General features: G+C 44.1%; 1 protein-coding gene across 1 annotated transcript in view; it reads right to left on the bottom strand.

The window, feature by feature from the left end:
* Nucleotides 1-16545, bottom strand: part of LOC124037649 (plexin-B2-like) — a 278879-nt gene that overhangs the window by 18249 nt on the left and 244085 nt on the right. The window contains exons 10-25 of the mRNA XM_046352576.1: nucleotides 14913-15024; nucleotides 14610-14711; nucleotides 14336-14431; nucleotides 13330-13417; nucleotides 12917-13080; nucleotides 12372-12520; nucleotides 12106-12217; nucleotides 11401-11537; nucleotides 10895-11077; nucleotides 10483-10591; nucleotides 6089-6298; nucleotides 5718-5903; nucleotides 5313-5449; nucleotides 3348-3448; nucleotides 2883-3112; nucleotides 2449-2630 (exon numbers count right to left, since the gene is read on the bottom strand). Coding sequence (XP_046208532.1) covers nucleotides 2449-2630; nucleotides 2883-3112; nucleotides 3348-3448; nucleotides 5313-5449; nucleotides 5718-5903; nucleotides 6089-6298; nucleotides 10483-10591; nucleotides 10895-11077; nucleotides 11401-11537; nucleotides 12106-12217; nucleotides 12372-12520; nucleotides 12917-13080; nucleotides 13330-13417; nucleotides 14336-14431; nucleotides 14610-14711; nucleotides 14913-15024 — 2298 coding nt within the window. The remainder of the gene's footprint in view (nucleotides 1-2448; nucleotides 2631-2882; nucleotides 3113-3347; nucleotides 3449-5312; nucleotides 5450-5717; nucleotides 5904-6088; nucleotides 6299-10482; nucleotides 10592-10894; nucleotides 11078-11400; nucleotides 11538-12105; nucleotides 12218-12371; nucleotides 12521-12916; nucleotides 13081-13329; nucleotides 13418-14335; nucleotides 14432-14609; nucleotides 14712-14912; nucleotides 15025-16545) is intronic.

Here is a 16545-nt window from a genome sequence, read left to right as displayed (position 1 = left end):
CACAAATCTGGCCTTTATGGAAGTGGCAAGAAGAAAGCCATTTCTTAAAGATATCCATAAAAAGTGTCATTTAAGCCACCTGGGAGACACACCAAACATGTGGAAGAAGGTGCTCTGGTCAGATGAAACCAAAATTGAACTTTTTGGCAACAATGCAAAACGTTATGTTTGGCGTAAAAGCAACACCCTGAGCACACCATCCCCACTATCAAACATGGTGGTGGCAGCATCATGGTTTGGGCCTGCTTTTCTTTAGCAGGGACAGGGAAGATGGTTAAAATTGATGGGAAGATGGATGGAGCCAAATACAGGACCATTCTGGAAGAAAACCTGATGGAGTCTGCAAAAGACCTGAGACTGGGACGGAGATTTGTCTTCCAACAAGACAATGATCCAAAACATAAAGCAAAATCTACAATGGAATGGTTCAAAAGTAAACATATCCAGGTGTTAGAATGGCCAAGTCAAAGTCCAGACCTGAATCCAAGGTGGCGCTACAAAGTATTAACTTAAGGGGGCTGAATAATTTTGCACGCCCAATTTTTCAGTTTTTGATTTAAAAAAGTTTGAAATATCCAATAAATGTCATTCCACTTCATGATTGTGTCCCACTTGTTGTTGATTCTTCACAAAAAAATACAGTTTTATATCTTTATGTTTGAAGTCCGAAATGTGGCAAAAGTTTGCAAAGTTCAAGGGGGCCGAATACTTTCGCAAGGCACTGTAAATGCTTCACAGAGTTCAAGTAACAGACACATCTCAACATCAACTGTTCAGAGGAGACTGTATGAATCAGGCCGTCATAGTTCGAATTGCTGCAAAGAAACTAAAGGACACCAATAAGAAGAATATACTTGCTTGGAACAAGAAACACAAGCAATGGACATTAGACCAGTGGAAATTTGTCCTTTGGTCTGGAATCGAAATTGGAAAATTTTGGTTCCAACCGCTGTGTCTTTGTGAGTTGTGGTGTGGGTGAACAGATGATCTCTGCATGTGTATTTCCCACCGTAAAGCATGGAGGAGGAGGTGTTATGGTGTGGGGGTGCTTTGCTTGTGACACTGTCTGTGATTTATTTTGAATTCAAGCCACACCTAACCAGCATGGCTACCACAGTATTCTGCAGTGATACGCCATCCCAACATTTGCAATGTTGGCTATTTGAAGAATCTCAAATATAAAATATATTTTGATTTGCTAAACACATTTTTGGTTACTACATGATTCCATATGTGTTATTTCATAGTTTGATGTCTTCACTATTATTCTACAGTGTAGAAAATAAAGAAAAACCCTTGAATGAGTAGGTGTTCTAAAACTTTTGACCGGTCGTGTACATATTACCTCAATTACCTCAACAAACCTGTACCTCCCCACCACCTGTACCCCCCCCACAACCTGTACCCCCCCACAACCTGTACCCCCATGCAACCTGTACCCCCCACATCCTGTATATAGCCTTGTTATTGTTATTTTACTTTGTTACTTTTTAAAAACTTTTGTTAATTTAGTAAATATTTTGTTAACTCTATTTTTCGTAAAACTGCCTTGCTGGTTAAGGGTTTGTAAGTAAGCATTTCATGGTAAAGTCTACACCTGTTGTATACCTATCTTAATCTAAGATAGGTAGAGCGACCAGAACTAAATCTAAGATAGGTAGAGCGACCAGAACTAAATCTAAGATAGGTAGAGCGACTAGAACTAAATCTAAGATAGGTAGAGCGACCAGAACTAAATCTAAGATAGGTAGAGCTACCAGAACTAAATCTAAGATAGGTAGAGCGACCAGAACTAAATCTAAGATAGGTAGAGCTACCAGAACTAAATCTAAGATGGGTAGAGCGACCAGAACTAAATCTAAGATAGGTAGAGCTACCAGAACTAAATCTAAGATAGGTAGAGCGACCAGAACTAAATTTAATATAGGTAGAGCGACCAGAACTAAATCTAAGATAGGTAGAGCGACCAGAACTAAATCTAAGATAGGTAGAGCTACCAGAACTAAATCTAAGATAGGTAGAGCTACCAGAACTAAATCTAAGATAGGTAGAGCTACCAGAACTAAATCTAAGATAGGTAGAGCTACCAGAACTAAATCTAAGATAGGTAGAGCGACCAGAACTAAATCTAATATAGGTAGAGCTACCAGAACTAAATCTAATATAGGTAGAGCTACCTGAACTAAAATCTATGATAGGTAGAGCTACCAGAACTAAATCTAATATAGGTAGAGCTACCTGAACTAAAATCTATGATAGGTAGAGCTACCAGAACTAAATCTAATATAGGTAGAGCTACCTGAACTAAAATCTATGATAGGTAGAGCTACCAGAACTAAATCTAATATAGGTAGAGCTACCTGAACTAAATCTACGATAGGTAGAACTACCAAGAACTACTTTGAGGAATGGTAGCTACTGTAAGTGACAGCAGTTGGTGGTCCCGACCTGCGCAGCATGAGTTTGGGGTTCTTGCTGTCGACATAGTTCCCCATGAGTTCCAGCAGCAAGGTCCTCATGATGTCCGTGTAGTACTCCAGCTTCCCATGCAGAGCCACCGTCAGCAGGGAGGCAAAGTACACCTTGGCCCGGGCGTTGAAGTCTGGACGTCCTTCCAAGGTCTTGATGAACTACACACACAGTGGAGTTTAACAGAATATGAAGTTAATGGTAATCCAGTTAACATAAACTGTGGATAAATCTTTAACTGTAAACAATGGAAGGGAGATTGCAATAATCTGAAATAGCCTGAAATAGCCATCTCTCCATGTCTCCTTTACTTATTCTGCCCTAATACGGTTTTAGATGAAGGAAAGGAGACAGAAGAGCCAGCCATAGATGCACCATTACAAAGACAGTTAAGTGGTCTGAAGGGGCTTTACATTGATTAGAAAGGTCTTGGAGTTAAGCAGGTTAGAGAACTGGTTGAGGGCATGGCCCACGATGGCCTTCCGTGCCTCAGGGATGTCCAGCTTGCCCGTGATCATCACATCATTGGCCCCGTCCTTGGAGGGCAGGAAGAAGACGCGGTCCGTGTAGGTCTTATAGTCCAGGAAGGGGATTCGCCCCTCGCTCAGTTCGTTGGTATGGTCCTCCATCTCTATCATCAGGTCTGGGAAGGCAAAGGACAAACGTCTGAGTACCTTGCACATGTTCTCATCCTGAGACTTTTAAGCAACACAAACATAAACTACCATATTCGTTACTTTAAATCATGTCTTGATGAAGATACATAGATGTATGGATGTGCAGATGAAGTACGTATTTTTGAGGTTTAATGAAGTGTAATGAAGACCCTTGGTGGCCTGAGACAATTCTACTTGACAGCTGTGGTTATAATGTAGTACCTGTGAACTCTTTCTTGCAGCGGTCTCGTACACTCTCCTCCAAATTCTCCAGTTGGTGTTTCACCTTCTCATACTCTCTTTCAGCCTGCTGGCTCTTCCTCCTGTGCACACAACACAATCATTAACATGGGCAGAGCAATGAACAGAGACAAAAACCGACACCAACATGAACACTAACTCATGGTACATTGTGCATTTTTGTGTATTGCGCACCATTTGGCTGGCTTGGATCCCTTGACACCAAATGAAGTTGTCACCCCCACATCCATGGAGAAAGGTGGTATGGTGTAACTGTCCTGTATGTTGGTAATGGAGAAAGGTGGTATGGTGTAACTGTCCTGTATGTTGGTTATCTAGCCTAAAGGTGTAACTGTATGGTGTATCTGTCCTGTATGTTGGTTATCTAGCCTAAAGGTAGAACTGTATGGTGTATCTGTCCTGTATGTTGGTTATCTAGCCTAAAGGTAGAACTGTATGGTGTAACTGTCCTGTATGTTGGTAATGGAGAAAGGTGGTATGGTATAACTGTCCTGTATTCTGGTTATCTAGCCTAAAGGTAGAACTGTATGGTGTAACTGTCCTGTATGTTGGTAATGGAGAAAGGTGGTATGGTATAACTGTCCTGTATTCTGGTTATCTAGCCTAAAGGTGGAACTGTATGGTGTAACTGTCCTGTATGTTGGTTATCTAGCCTAAAGGTGAAACTGTATGGTGTAACTGTCCTGTATGTTGGTAATGGAGAAAGGTGGTATGGTATAACTGTCCTGTATTCTGGTTATCTAGCCTAAAGGTAGAACTGTATGGTGTAACTGTCCTGTATGTTGGTTATCTAGCCTAAAGGTGGAACTGTATGGTGTAACTGTCCTGTATGTTGGTAATGGAGAAAGGTGGTATGGTGTAACTGTCCTGTATTCTGGTTATCTAGCCTTAAGGTGGTATGGTGTACATGTCCTGTATTCTGGTTATCTAGCCTTAAGGTGGTATGGTGTAACTGTCCTGTATTCTGGTTATCTAGCCTTAAGGTGGTATGGTGTACATGTCCTGTATTCTGGTTATCTAGCCTTAAGGTGGTATGGTGTAACTGTCCTGTATTCTGGTTATCTAGCCTTAAGGTGGCATTTTGTAACTGTCCTGTATTCTGGTTATCTAGCCTTAAGGTGGTATGGTGTAACTGTCCTGTATTCTGGTTATCTAGCCTTAAGGTGGCATTTTGTAACTGTCCTGTATTCTGGTTATCTAGCCTTAAGGTGGTATGGTGTAACTGTCCTGTATTCTGGTTATCTAGCCTTAAGGTGGCATTTTGTAACTGTCCTGTATTCTGGTTATCTAGCCTTGAGGTGGTATGGTGTAACTGTCCTGTATTCTGGTTATCTAGCCTTAAGGTGGTATGGTGTAACTGTCCTGTATTCTGGTTATCTAGCCTTAAGGTGGTATGGTGTAACTGTCCTGTATTCTGGTTATCTAGCCTTAAGGTGGTATGGTGTAACTGTCCTGTATTCAGGTTATCTAGCCTTAAGGTGGTATGGTGTAACTGTCCTGTATTCGGGTTATCTAGCCTTAAGGTGTTATGGTGTAACTGTCCTGTATTCTGGTTATCTAGCCTTAAGGTGTTATGGTGTAACTGTCCTGTATGTTGGTTATCTAGCCTTAAGGTGGTATGGTGTAACTGTCCTGTATGTTGGTTATCTAGCCTTAAGGTGGTATGGTGTAACTGTCCTGTATGTTGGTTATCTAGCCTTAAGGTGGTATGGTGTAAATGTCCTGTATTCTGGTTATCTAGCCTTAAGTTGGTATGGTGTAAATGTCCTGTATTCTGGTTATCTAGCCTTAAGGTGGTATGGTGTAAATGTCCTGTATTCTGGTTATCTAGCCTTAAGGTGGTATGGTGTAAATGTCCTGTATTCTGGTTATCTAGCCTTAAGGTGGTATGGTGTAACTGTCCTGTATTCTGGTTATCTAGCCTACCTGTAGCAGTAGACGGAGACGAGGATGATGAGCAGCATGGGGATGATGACAGCAGGGATGATGATGAAGAGAGGAACCTCATTATTGCTCTCGTAGTGCACAGAGCCCACCACCCACTCGCCATTCCCAAACTTAATCTGGAACACACACAGTTAGCAGCAGGAGCGTTATTATTACCAAAACTGGAGATAGAAGAATGCCTTCAAAGCAATATTGCCAACTGTTAACATTAAGTTGCCCTGACAGACACCAAGTTACTCTGGATCTATTTTGGCAAGCAGATTTCAATTACTCATCTTTAGGAAACTGCAGATAAGTTAAAAGATAGCAAAGACAGATCCATGCATCTGTATGATCCTGTGTGTGTGTGTGTGTGTATATGTGTGTGTGTGTGTGTATTCTCACCAGCAGGTCCAATGTGTCGGAGCTGGTGTCTCTGCGTCTGCGGTGGCGTTTGGAGCGGGCCTGGGGCTGGCTGGACGGGGGATCCAAGAACAGCTTGTCATCCTGGAGGGCGTTGACATAGCACGGGACATCCCCCACAAACGCCTGGGCCTCTTTGGCTGTCATGGCTTTTTCAAAACCTCGACCCTGGAGGTGGAACATGGTAAGGAATTATTGGATGTATTGTAGGTAACAACATACTGTAACTATGAGTCAGGAGGAACCGAAAAAAACTCAAAGCCCTAGTTGTAGCCTGTAACTAGGTCAGGAATATTCTTGGGCCTAAACATAACATAGTACATTGATGGACCCTATCAGCCTCTAATACTCACAGTGACGACAATGATGGAGGTCTCAGTGATGATCTTTTTGGTGAGGGGGTCGAAGGCAGGGTCAGGGTGGTAGTCGAAGGGCTTGAGCTCCCTCCCCCAGTTGTCCAGCTGGATGAAGGTCCTGAACAAATGGGTCTCAGAGGACCTGTTGACGGCCGGGGTCAGGAACTGGATTACCGTGTTGTTCTTACTCAGAGCCTCCTGGAGGTACTGGGGGAGATGGAGGGGAGGAGGAGGTCTTTAATAAGTAAGCTTTATCATCCACCAATTTGTGGGGCCCCATGTCCCTGTAAGTACATGGCCCCAAGTCCCTGCCACCTAGGGAGTTAGAGAGGAACAGAGCTGCCACCTAGGGAGTTAGAGAGGAACAGAGCTGCCACCTAGGGAGTTAGAGAGGAACAGAGCTGCCACCTAGGGAGTTAGAGGAACAGAGCTGCCACCTAGGGAGTTAGAGAGGAACAGAGCTGCCACCTAGGGAGTTAGAGAGGAACAGAGCTGCCACCTAGAGAGTTAGAGAGGAACAGAGCTGCCACCTAGGGAGTTAGAGAGGAACAGAGCTGCCACCTAGGGAGTTAGAGAGGAACAGAGCTGCCACCTTGGGAGTTAGAGAGGAACAGAGCTGCCACCTAGGGAGTTAAAGAGGAACAGAGCTGCCACCTTGGGAGTTAGAGAGGAACAGAGCTGCTACCTAAGGAGTTAGAGAGGAACAGAGCTGCCACCTAGGGAGTTAGAGAGGAACAGAGTTGCCACCTAGGGAGTTAGAGAGGAACAGAGCTGCCAACTTGGGAGTTAGAGAGGAACAGAGCTGCCACCTAGGGAGTTAGAGAGGAACAGAGCTGCCACCTAGGAAGTTAGAGAGGAACAGAGCTGCCACCTAGGGAGTTAGAGAGGAACAGAGCTGCCTCACCACATAATCCACTGGAACCTTAATTACCATATTAAATTTAGCCTCTAAATGAAATTAATAAAATCGCTGCTTATCCTGCCCAAGGCATCAGGAGCAGGAGTCTGCAAGGCCACTACAGCAGCTCTGGGGGCACTGTGTGACTTTAAGTCCTCTCTGCAAGGCCACTACAGCAGCTCTGGGGGCACTGTGTGACATTAAGTCCTCTCTGCAAGGCGACTACAGCAGCTCTGGGGGCACTGTGTGACATTAAGTCCTCTCTGTAAGGCCACTACAGCAGCTCTGGGGGCACAGTGTGACATTAAGTCCTCTCTGCAAGGCCACTACAGCAGCTCTGGGAAAACTGTGTGACATTAAGTAAAACTGGATTGATTATTTCTGGATGAATCAGAGCTTTTTCTGCGTCAATCTTCCAGGTTAGTTATGAAGAGTCCATAACAGTCCATATGTGGTTGAGATAAAGGGATGGTTTAGACTTTTAGGTTTAGGGCTGAGAGACAGAGACAGAGACATATGCAGACAGACAGTGTATAGAGCCCGAGAGAGAGAAACTAACGTCCATCGTTCGAATGAGACCAAGGTGCAGTGTGGTAGGCATACCCAAAAATATACCGTTTCTGTCACGCCCTGACCTTAGAGAGCAGTTTTATTTCTCTATTTGGTTAGGTCAGGGTGTGATTTGAGTGGGCATTCTATGTTGTCTATTTCTTTGTTTTTGGCCGAGGATGGTTCCCAATCAGAGGCAGCTGTCAATCGTTGTCTCTGATTGGGGATCATACTTAGGCAGCCCTTTTTCCCACTTTCTGTTGTGGGATCTTGTCTTTGTTTATTGCATGGGTTGCACTCCTAAGCTATTCGTTCGTTGAGTTGTTAATTGTTTTTTTTGGTGAACATTTATATATTAAAGAAAAGGGTTAAGGTCTGATGTTATTGAGTTGGCAGCACAGTATGTCACAGCTTGCCAAATGCTAAGGAAGGAAACATATTATTTTGTATTTTCTCCCTGTATTATAAGTAATAGACAATAAGTTCACCAGTAATTCTCTTTATTTGTTATATATTTATTTTTCATTAGTTTTATATCTACTATTCTTATTGTTGTCACTGTTGTTTTCATATTTTGTATACAGTGCATTCGGGAAAAGTATTCAGACCCCTTGACTTTTTCTACATTTTGTTATGTTACAGCCTTATTGTAAAATGTATTATTATTTTTTAAATATTCATCAATCTACACACAATACCCCATAATGACAAAGTGAAAAACAGGTTTTCAGATTTAAAAGAAAACATTTGAAAACGGAAATAAGGAAGCATTCAAACCCTCTACTATGATACTTAACAAGGTGCTATACGGTGCATCCTGTTTCCATTGATCATCCTTGAGATGTTTCTACAACTTGATTGGAGTCCACCAGTTGTAAATTCAATTCATTGGACATGATTTGGAAAGGCACGCACCTGACTATATTAGGTCCCACAGTTGACAGTGCATGTCAGAGCAAAAACCAAGACATGAGGTCGAAGGAATTGTCTATAGAGCTCCAAGACAGGATTGTGTCGAGGCACAGATCAGGGAAAGGGCACAAAAACAAATCTGCAGCATTGAAGGTCCCCAAGGACACCGTGGCCTCGTTTGGACGACGTTTGGAACCAGCAAGACTCTTCCCAGAGCTGGCATCCCGGCCAAACTGAGAAATCGGGGGAGAAGGGCCTTGGTCAGGGAGGTGACCAAAAACCCGATGGTCACTCTGACAGAGCTCCAGAGTTCCTCTGTGGAGATGGGAGAACCTTTAAGAAGGAAACCCTCTCTGCAGCACTCCACCAATCATGCCTTTATGGTAGAGTGGCCAGATGGAAGCCACTCCTCATTAAAATTCACATGACAGCCCTGTTGGAGTTTGCCAATAGGCACCTAAAGGACTCTCAGACTATGAGAAACAAGATTCTCTGGTCTGATGAAATCGAGATTGAACTATTTGGCTTGAATGCTAAGCGTCATGTCTGGAGAAAACCTGGAACCATCCTTACGTTAAAGCATGGGGATGGTAGCATCACGCTGTGGGGATTTTTCAGCGACAGGAACTGTGAGACCAGTCAGGATCGAGGGAAAGACGAACGGAGCAAAGTACAGAGAAATCCTTGATGAAAACCTGCTCCAGAGAGCTCAGGAACTCAGACTGGAGCGAAGGTTCACCTTCCAACAGGACAACGACCATAAGCACACAGCCAAGACAACGCAGAAGGGGCTTCGAGACAAGTCTCTGAATGTCCTTGAGCAGCCTGCCCGAGCCCAGACTTGAATCCAATTGAACTTCTCGAGGGACCTGAAAATAGCTGTGCAGCGATGCTCCCCATTCAACCTGACAGAGCTTGAGAGGATCTGCAGAGAAGAATGGGAGAAAATCCCCAAATAAAGGTGTAAGTGTCAGGATTTGGCCAGGGTTGTTCTGGTTTTTGGTCACTAGATGCCCCCATTGTGCCTTTTGACCTTTTGTTTTCCCTTGATCCCCATTATTATTTGCACCTGTGCCTAGTTTCCCCTGATTGTATTTAAACCCTTTGTTTTCCTCTGTTCTTTGCGCTGTGTTTGTATGTTAGCACCCAGCCCTAGTACTCTGAGAACTCTTGTTGATCCCAGTGGACTCTCTTGTGGAATTCTGTTTTTTGTTCTTGTTTGTTTGTTTTTTTGAGTATCTTTTGAAGGTTTTTGTGCTTTACCTTCCACCTTGTGGATTTACCTTTTTTTGTCTTGGAGGATTACCTTTGTTCTTGTAGGATTCCTTTTGAGGTTGTGGAGTTACATGTTTTCCTGAAGAACTTCACTTTTTACTTCATTAAATACACCGTCTCAAGTACTGCTGTGTCTGCCTCATCTTCTGGGTTCTGCCGACTATTTGTGGCTCAGTTGGTTAAGTGACTGTTTCTCACTCCGGAGACCCGGGTTCGTAACCGGGTCCTGACACCAAGCTTGTGGTATCATACCCAAGAAGGTGCTTCAACAAGGGTCAGTAAAGGGTCTGAATACTTATGTAAATGTGATATTTATTTTTTTGTTTTTAAATACATGTGCAAACATTTCTAAAAACCTATTTTTGCTTTGTCATTATGGGGTATTGTGTGTAGATTGATGAGGGGGAAAAACAATTTAATACATTTTAGAATAAGGCTGTAAAGTAACAAAAAGTGGAAAAAGTCAAGGGGTCTGAATACTTTCTGTATGCACTGCAAATAAGGCTGTAAAGTAACAAAAAGTGGAAAAAGTCAAGGGGTCTGAATACTTTCTGTATGCACTGCAAGTATCACTTCGCTTTGATAACTTTGACCTTGTCCTTAATGCCAATTAAACACATTGAATATTAATATGAGAGCAAGGCAGAGAGAGAGAAGCAGAGAGAGAAAGAGAGAGAGACAGGGAGAGAAAGAGGCATAGAGAGAGAGAGATAGAGAGAGGCAGAGAGAGAGAGAGGCAGAGAAAGAGAGTCCATACCTCAGTGGGAGTTATGCCGGACCACTTGTCAGCCGAGGCCTGGACCCTCATGATGGCGTTCTGAATTAGGTCAAACCCAGATCCAGTCACCACGATGGTCCTCCCACCGCTGAAACAACATCACCATCACAAAGGGACAAAAGGTACAGTTTTAACCCACTGCTCACATTCACATTTCATCTACAGAAGAGATATCACATTTACGCTACCAACTGGTATCTGGAGAGGAAGCCAGGTGTGTTGGAGATAGAATGCCATTAAACTATACTCTAGGGTACACTTTATTGTGTTTAGACAGGTAGCATCATTCTAACTCGGCGCTTCTCAGTGCAGACGGAGTTGACGTGCTATCTGATGTGAGACAATGTGGAAGCCTCGAGAATAGCCTCTTGTCTCGAGGACTGGGACTCACCACACAAAGCTTCCCTTGGGGTGGTGGTCCAGGATAGTGGGGTTCTCCCAGAACTGGAAGGCTGTGGGGACGGCTGTGGTGGTTCTCTTCCCATACTTTACTGTCACTGTGAGCAGGTCAGAGGGGACCTTATCCGCCCGGTACTCTCCCATCCTGCAGGTGATGGCTGCACCAAACGTCTCCCTGCAGACAAGGACACAGTCAGTCAGCGACACAGACCGCTCAGCACTAGGGGTCACGGTGCACAGGAGACTAACATGCCAGATCCATGACAGCTAAGTCAATACAGGGCTTTCTTATTAAAGAAAATCATGCCCACATTTGAATGCAACCCCCAACCCTAACCTGCTTGATAGTTCTGTATTCACTTTAGCTTACAACACTTTTTCTTTTGCTTGTTGTTATGCCAAAGAATTGGCTGAAAGCCAACACATACAGATCTAAAGACCAGACAACCGCAACCCTTCTTGACACTGGTTCCCTTCCCAGGATGCAACAGTACTTACACAGTGCACACCACCCCCCCAACGGTGACGGCAATGTCCTCCCTGGTGGCTGTGTCCAGGTTGAAACCAGAGATGGTGATGACCGTCCCCCCGGCCTTGGAGCCGTTGGCGGGGCGAACCGAGCGGGCGATGGGGTCCTGGAGGATCAGGTAGTAAAAAACGCTCATCATATTCCTGTCTCATCTCGCCCCCACAAGGCTTTCAAAATGCACACACACCCGCACACTTCGCATTTCCTTCAATTTGCTGAGTAAACAGTTAGGGGGGGGGCGGTCCCCTGTGGGGAAGCATTAGCCGTGCAAGATATAAAAAAGGCAGTGAAATTGCTCCAATGTACCCTGTTAAGGCACCAGAGGAAATTGAGTCGCCGTATAGCACCTTGTTAAACTATAATACACACAAATCAATTTCATCTTATCGTACTGGGCATTATCTGCCATTGTGGCATTACCAGAGTAGTTCATTCAACAGAACATTCATGAATTTTATTTGGATATTACACTTAAACGACATGCCCTTCATGCGGGCCGATAAGAAGCTCTGTAATACAGCGTCTGTATAGCTGTGAAATTGAATGGTGATAGCATAGCCAAACATGTAAAAGCATTTTCCACTTCACGAGTCCTCCCTCTCATCCTGAAGTGAAGGAGTGTTATTGACGTGAAGGAGTGTTATTGACGTGAAGGAGTGCGGTAGGTTTGTTACCCGGTATGTGAAGAAAGCAGACGACGTTCCTCTCTTCCCTCCCTCTACCTCCACCTCCACCTGGCCACAGTTTGTACTCAGGGTTTCCAAGGGCCCGATCTCACACACCACGCTGTAAAACAGAGAGACAGGGAGGAAGACTTAGATATTATATTTAGGCATTCTAGATTACATTTCAGATTGAAATCTACTGTTGAGAGGACCACATCCATCAACGTCTATTGTGACAAGGGGACAGCGGTGACTGGGTTGCCAGTGTATGTTACCTGGTGGAAACGGCGTATTTGTTCTCCTGATGTATACAGGGGACCCCCACCACACTGATGGCCTTGATGTCCTCCTTGTGGATGCCCAGGTTGGAGCCCTTGATGGTGACAGAGATGCCCCCCCTCACGGGCCCGTAGCGAGGGATGATCTGGGAGGGGGATTGGGGAACAGATTTAAGATGACAGGCTTTTAGATTTGCACTACCGTACAGCTTTTAGATGACAGTGTATAGAGTGGCTTACAGAGTAGCACCAGGAAATAAGCCACAAACACATGCAGAATGTGACCCCACAGTCTGTGAAAAGAATGCGTTCAGGACTGCAGCTAGTCCAGTCTTTAGAAAATGAGCATTGATCAGAGGTACCCCTTTAAATAGAAAATAACCAGTCTGTTAACAGATCCAGTTGTCAGTAGCAGTCAATGAAGTGATCATTAACATGCATAGTCAGTCAGTGATAATCAAAAGTCGATATTATTGCAGGTTGAAAGGTAAGTTATTAGTATATAGTTAGGAGATAACTACTGTACTGTGGGTGCTACTCACGTCAGTGATGTGTGGGTCAGGGCACTCTGTACCCTGGTCATTAGTACACAGCTTCTCATAGACGCACGACTTCCTTTTGACACACCACACACACCTGTACTTAGGGTCAGCGTTCTTACACAGGCTGCAGTCCTCACGGCCCAGCGAGCAGCTATATAGGGTCACTGTGAAGGAAGGTAAGAGGGACGCCTCGGAATGTCAAGACCATTCTGTCATTTCATTGACGTGACACTGGTCATCGATAGTACAAGGTCTGATATGATGTTTGACCAATTCACTTAGACGATTGCAAAAAGTATTGCGTTAAATGTGTCAATGTAAATGTGTCAAATTGGACTTCCCCAGTTGTCATTTATGTCCACATGGTCCTTTGGGACATTGTCAACAGAGTTGCATAAAGATGCACCATTTACCATTCAGTGTGCTGTCTATTTTCTTGCCCGTCTGTTTGTCCTTCACGTAGAACAGAACGTTGGTCTCCTGTGACTTATCCAAGGAAAACTAGAAACGGAGAAAATAATGAATTATTAATACAGTTTGTGAAAGAAGTGATTAATGACTTCACATTTCCAAAACGTGCCAGATAAAAGTTCTCATTTTACATTTAAGTAATTTAGCGGATGCTCTTATCCAGAGAGACTTACAGGAGCAATTAGGGTTAAGTACCTTGCTCAAGAGCATAGAGCATATAAGTACCTTGCTCAAGAGCATAGAGCATATAAGTACCTTGCTCAAGAGCATAGAGCATATAAGTACCTTGCTCAAGAGCATAGAGCATATAAGTACCTTGCTCAAGAGCATAGAGCATATAAGTACCTTGCTCAAGAGCATAGAGCATATAAGTACTTTGCTCAAGAGCATAGAGCATATAAGTACCTTGCTCAAGAGTATAGAACATATAAGTACCTTGCTCAAGAGCATATAGTATATTAGTATATTTCTCAAGAGCATAGAGCATATAAGTACCTTGCTCAAGAGCATAGAGCACATAAGTACCTTGCTCAAGAGCATATCGACAAATTAGTCTCCAGGACTCGAACCAGCGACCTTTCAGTTACTGGCCCAACATTCTTAACCACTAGGCTACCTGCCATCCCATACACACTTTGGCAGCCACTCCAAAATAGCTGAATCAATCAATGTATGAAAATAATGTTGCTGGAGGCTGGTCCCCACCTCTCTGTAGTGCTTCTAAGATGTTTTCCAATCACACAAAATCCACAGTTTGAGGATGTTAAAATAACATTGGGATTGTTTTCCATGAGGGGGTGCTATAATATCAAACTGACACAAACCAGTTAACGTACACAAACAATACAATATCATGACCCAGTAACACATGATCAACCCTTTACACCTTTTAGAAGTGGTGAAAGCTACAATAGACAGGTGTGGTGCAATAAGAAGCACTGGGCATACGTTAAAACCGCTGAAGCTGTAGAAGGGGCCATCTTCAGACCTGACGTCCTCCTCCATGTTACTCATCAGCTCTGTGCCGATGGTGAACACCCGGTCCTAGGGAGGAAGCAGAGGAGCAGAGAGTTAACTTCATACATGAGCAGTTATCAAGGCCTCATCTCAACCATACTATAGTCTGATTCATAATTAACTAGCGCCTACAGTTTTTGAACTATTTCAGAACAGCTATAAAGCTCTATAACAGCTATATAAGACACTATTTTTTTCCCAGTACCTGGTAAACATCCAGGTTGATGCCCTCGAAGCCGATGGTGGTTTTGAACCCCACAGGAATGAGCACAGGATCAGGGTTCTCGAACTGGGGACATCTTGCCCCCTGAACACAGATGGAAATACTACATTTTGAGCATTTATGCCTTTAGTTATTCGACGGACAAACTGTCATCCAGACTGATTTATCAGTTGGCATGCATCTGCTGACTTACAAACTGATATTCCATACAAAAACACTCATGACTTTTGACTCTTAGCATACATGCAATGTACATTAGGCCTGTTTAGTGGAGCACCTAGCTACCTGTCTGTGTTTGATGATTTGAGGGCCCAACACAGTGTTGTCCTTGTCCCGGCAGGTGTGGTCCTGGGTGTTCCACTGGCAGCCCCATGGGCTGGCCACACACGACAAACATCTGATACACACGCGCACACACGCACACGCACACAGACACACACACACACCAGGGAGGCAATCTCTTTTTAAAACATGTAAATCCATGATAGTATTCCTGTAACAGTAGAACCTATATTGTTGATGGTAAATATATATCTGTAACCTGATAAACAAAGCCCATTTATCACACGCTTCCTCCAGATGAAAAAACAGCCCTCGAAGCAGCAGAAGAGAAAACACATATACGTATGAGATCGACTTTCATTTTTTGATTAATGAAAAGGAAACTGAAGCAATTTCCTCTGGTTGGTAATAAAAAAAGGGGGGAAATGCAAGAGGTGCATTCAATCCCAGTATCATTCATGCATCATACAGAATGTACACAAAGAAACCTTTCTCTCATTTGTGCACATGCAGCTATTCATTTCCATCAAGGTTGTCAGCACTAAAACCCAGTGAGTCTGGTCAAGGGGAGAGTACAGACAGTGGGATAGGACTGTGTTTCAATGAGAGAGTACAGTGCAGTAGGAGAGCACAGAGTACAGTAGGAAAGTACAGTCCAGAGAGTACAGTCCAGAGAGTACAGTAGGAGAGCACAGAGTACAGTAGGAGAGCACAGTCCAGAGAGGACAGTTGGAGAGTACAGTCCAGAGAGTATAGTAGGAGTGTACAGTCCAGAGAGTACAGTAGGAGAGTACAGTCCAGAGAGTATAGTAGGAGAGCACAGTCCAGAGAGGACAGTTGGCGATTACAGTCCAGAGAGTATAGTAGGAGTGTACAGTTCAGAGAGTACAGTCCAGAGAGTACAGCCCAGAGAGTACAGTTAAGAGAATACAGTCCGGAGAGTACAGTCCAGAGAGTACAGTAGGAGAGTACAGTGGAAGAGTACAGTCCAGAGAGTACAGCCCAGAGAGTACAGTTAAGAGAATACAGTCCGGAGAGTACAGTCCAGAGAGTACAGTAGGAGAGTACAGTGGAAGAGTACAGTCCAGAGAGTACAGCCCAGAGAGTACAGTAGGAGAGTACAGTCGAGAGAGTACAGCGGGAGAGTACAGTGGGAGAGTACAGTGGGAGAGTACAGTCCAGAGAGTACAGTGGGAGAGTACAGTAGGAGAGTACAGTCCAGAGAGTACAGTGGGAGTTGTACAGTCCGGAGAGTACAGTCCAGAGAGTACAGTAGGAGAGTACAGTGGGAAAGTACAGTCCAGAGAGTACAGCCCAGAGAGTACAGTCCAGAGAGTACAGTAGGAGAGTACAGTGGGAGAGTACAGTGGGAGAGTACAGTCCAGAGAGTACAGTGGGAGAGTACAGTAGGAGAGTACAGTCCAGAGAGTACAGTAGGAGAGTACAGTCCAGAGAGTATAGTAGGACTGTACAGTTCAGAGAGTACAGTCCAGAGAGTACAGTAGGAGAGTACAGTCCAGAGAGTACAGTAGGATAGTACAGTCCAGAGAGTACAGTGGGAGTTGTACAGTCCGGAGAGTACAGTCCAGAGAGTACAGTAGGAGAGTACAGTGGGAAAGTACAGTCCAGAGAGTAC

Source organism: Oncorhynchus gorbuscha, linkage group LG06, assembly GCF_021184085.1.
Source record: "Oncorhynchus gorbuscha isolate QuinsamMale2020 ecotype Even-year linkage group LG06, OgorEven_v1.0, whole genome shotgun sequence".
Classification (NCBI taxonomy): Eukaryota; Metazoa; Chordata; class Actinopteri; order Salmoniformes; family Salmonidae; genus Oncorhynchus; species Oncorhynchus gorbuscha.
The sequence above is the reverse complement of the archived record's forward strand: the minus strand, read 5'-3'. Positions and strand labels throughout refer to the sequence as shown.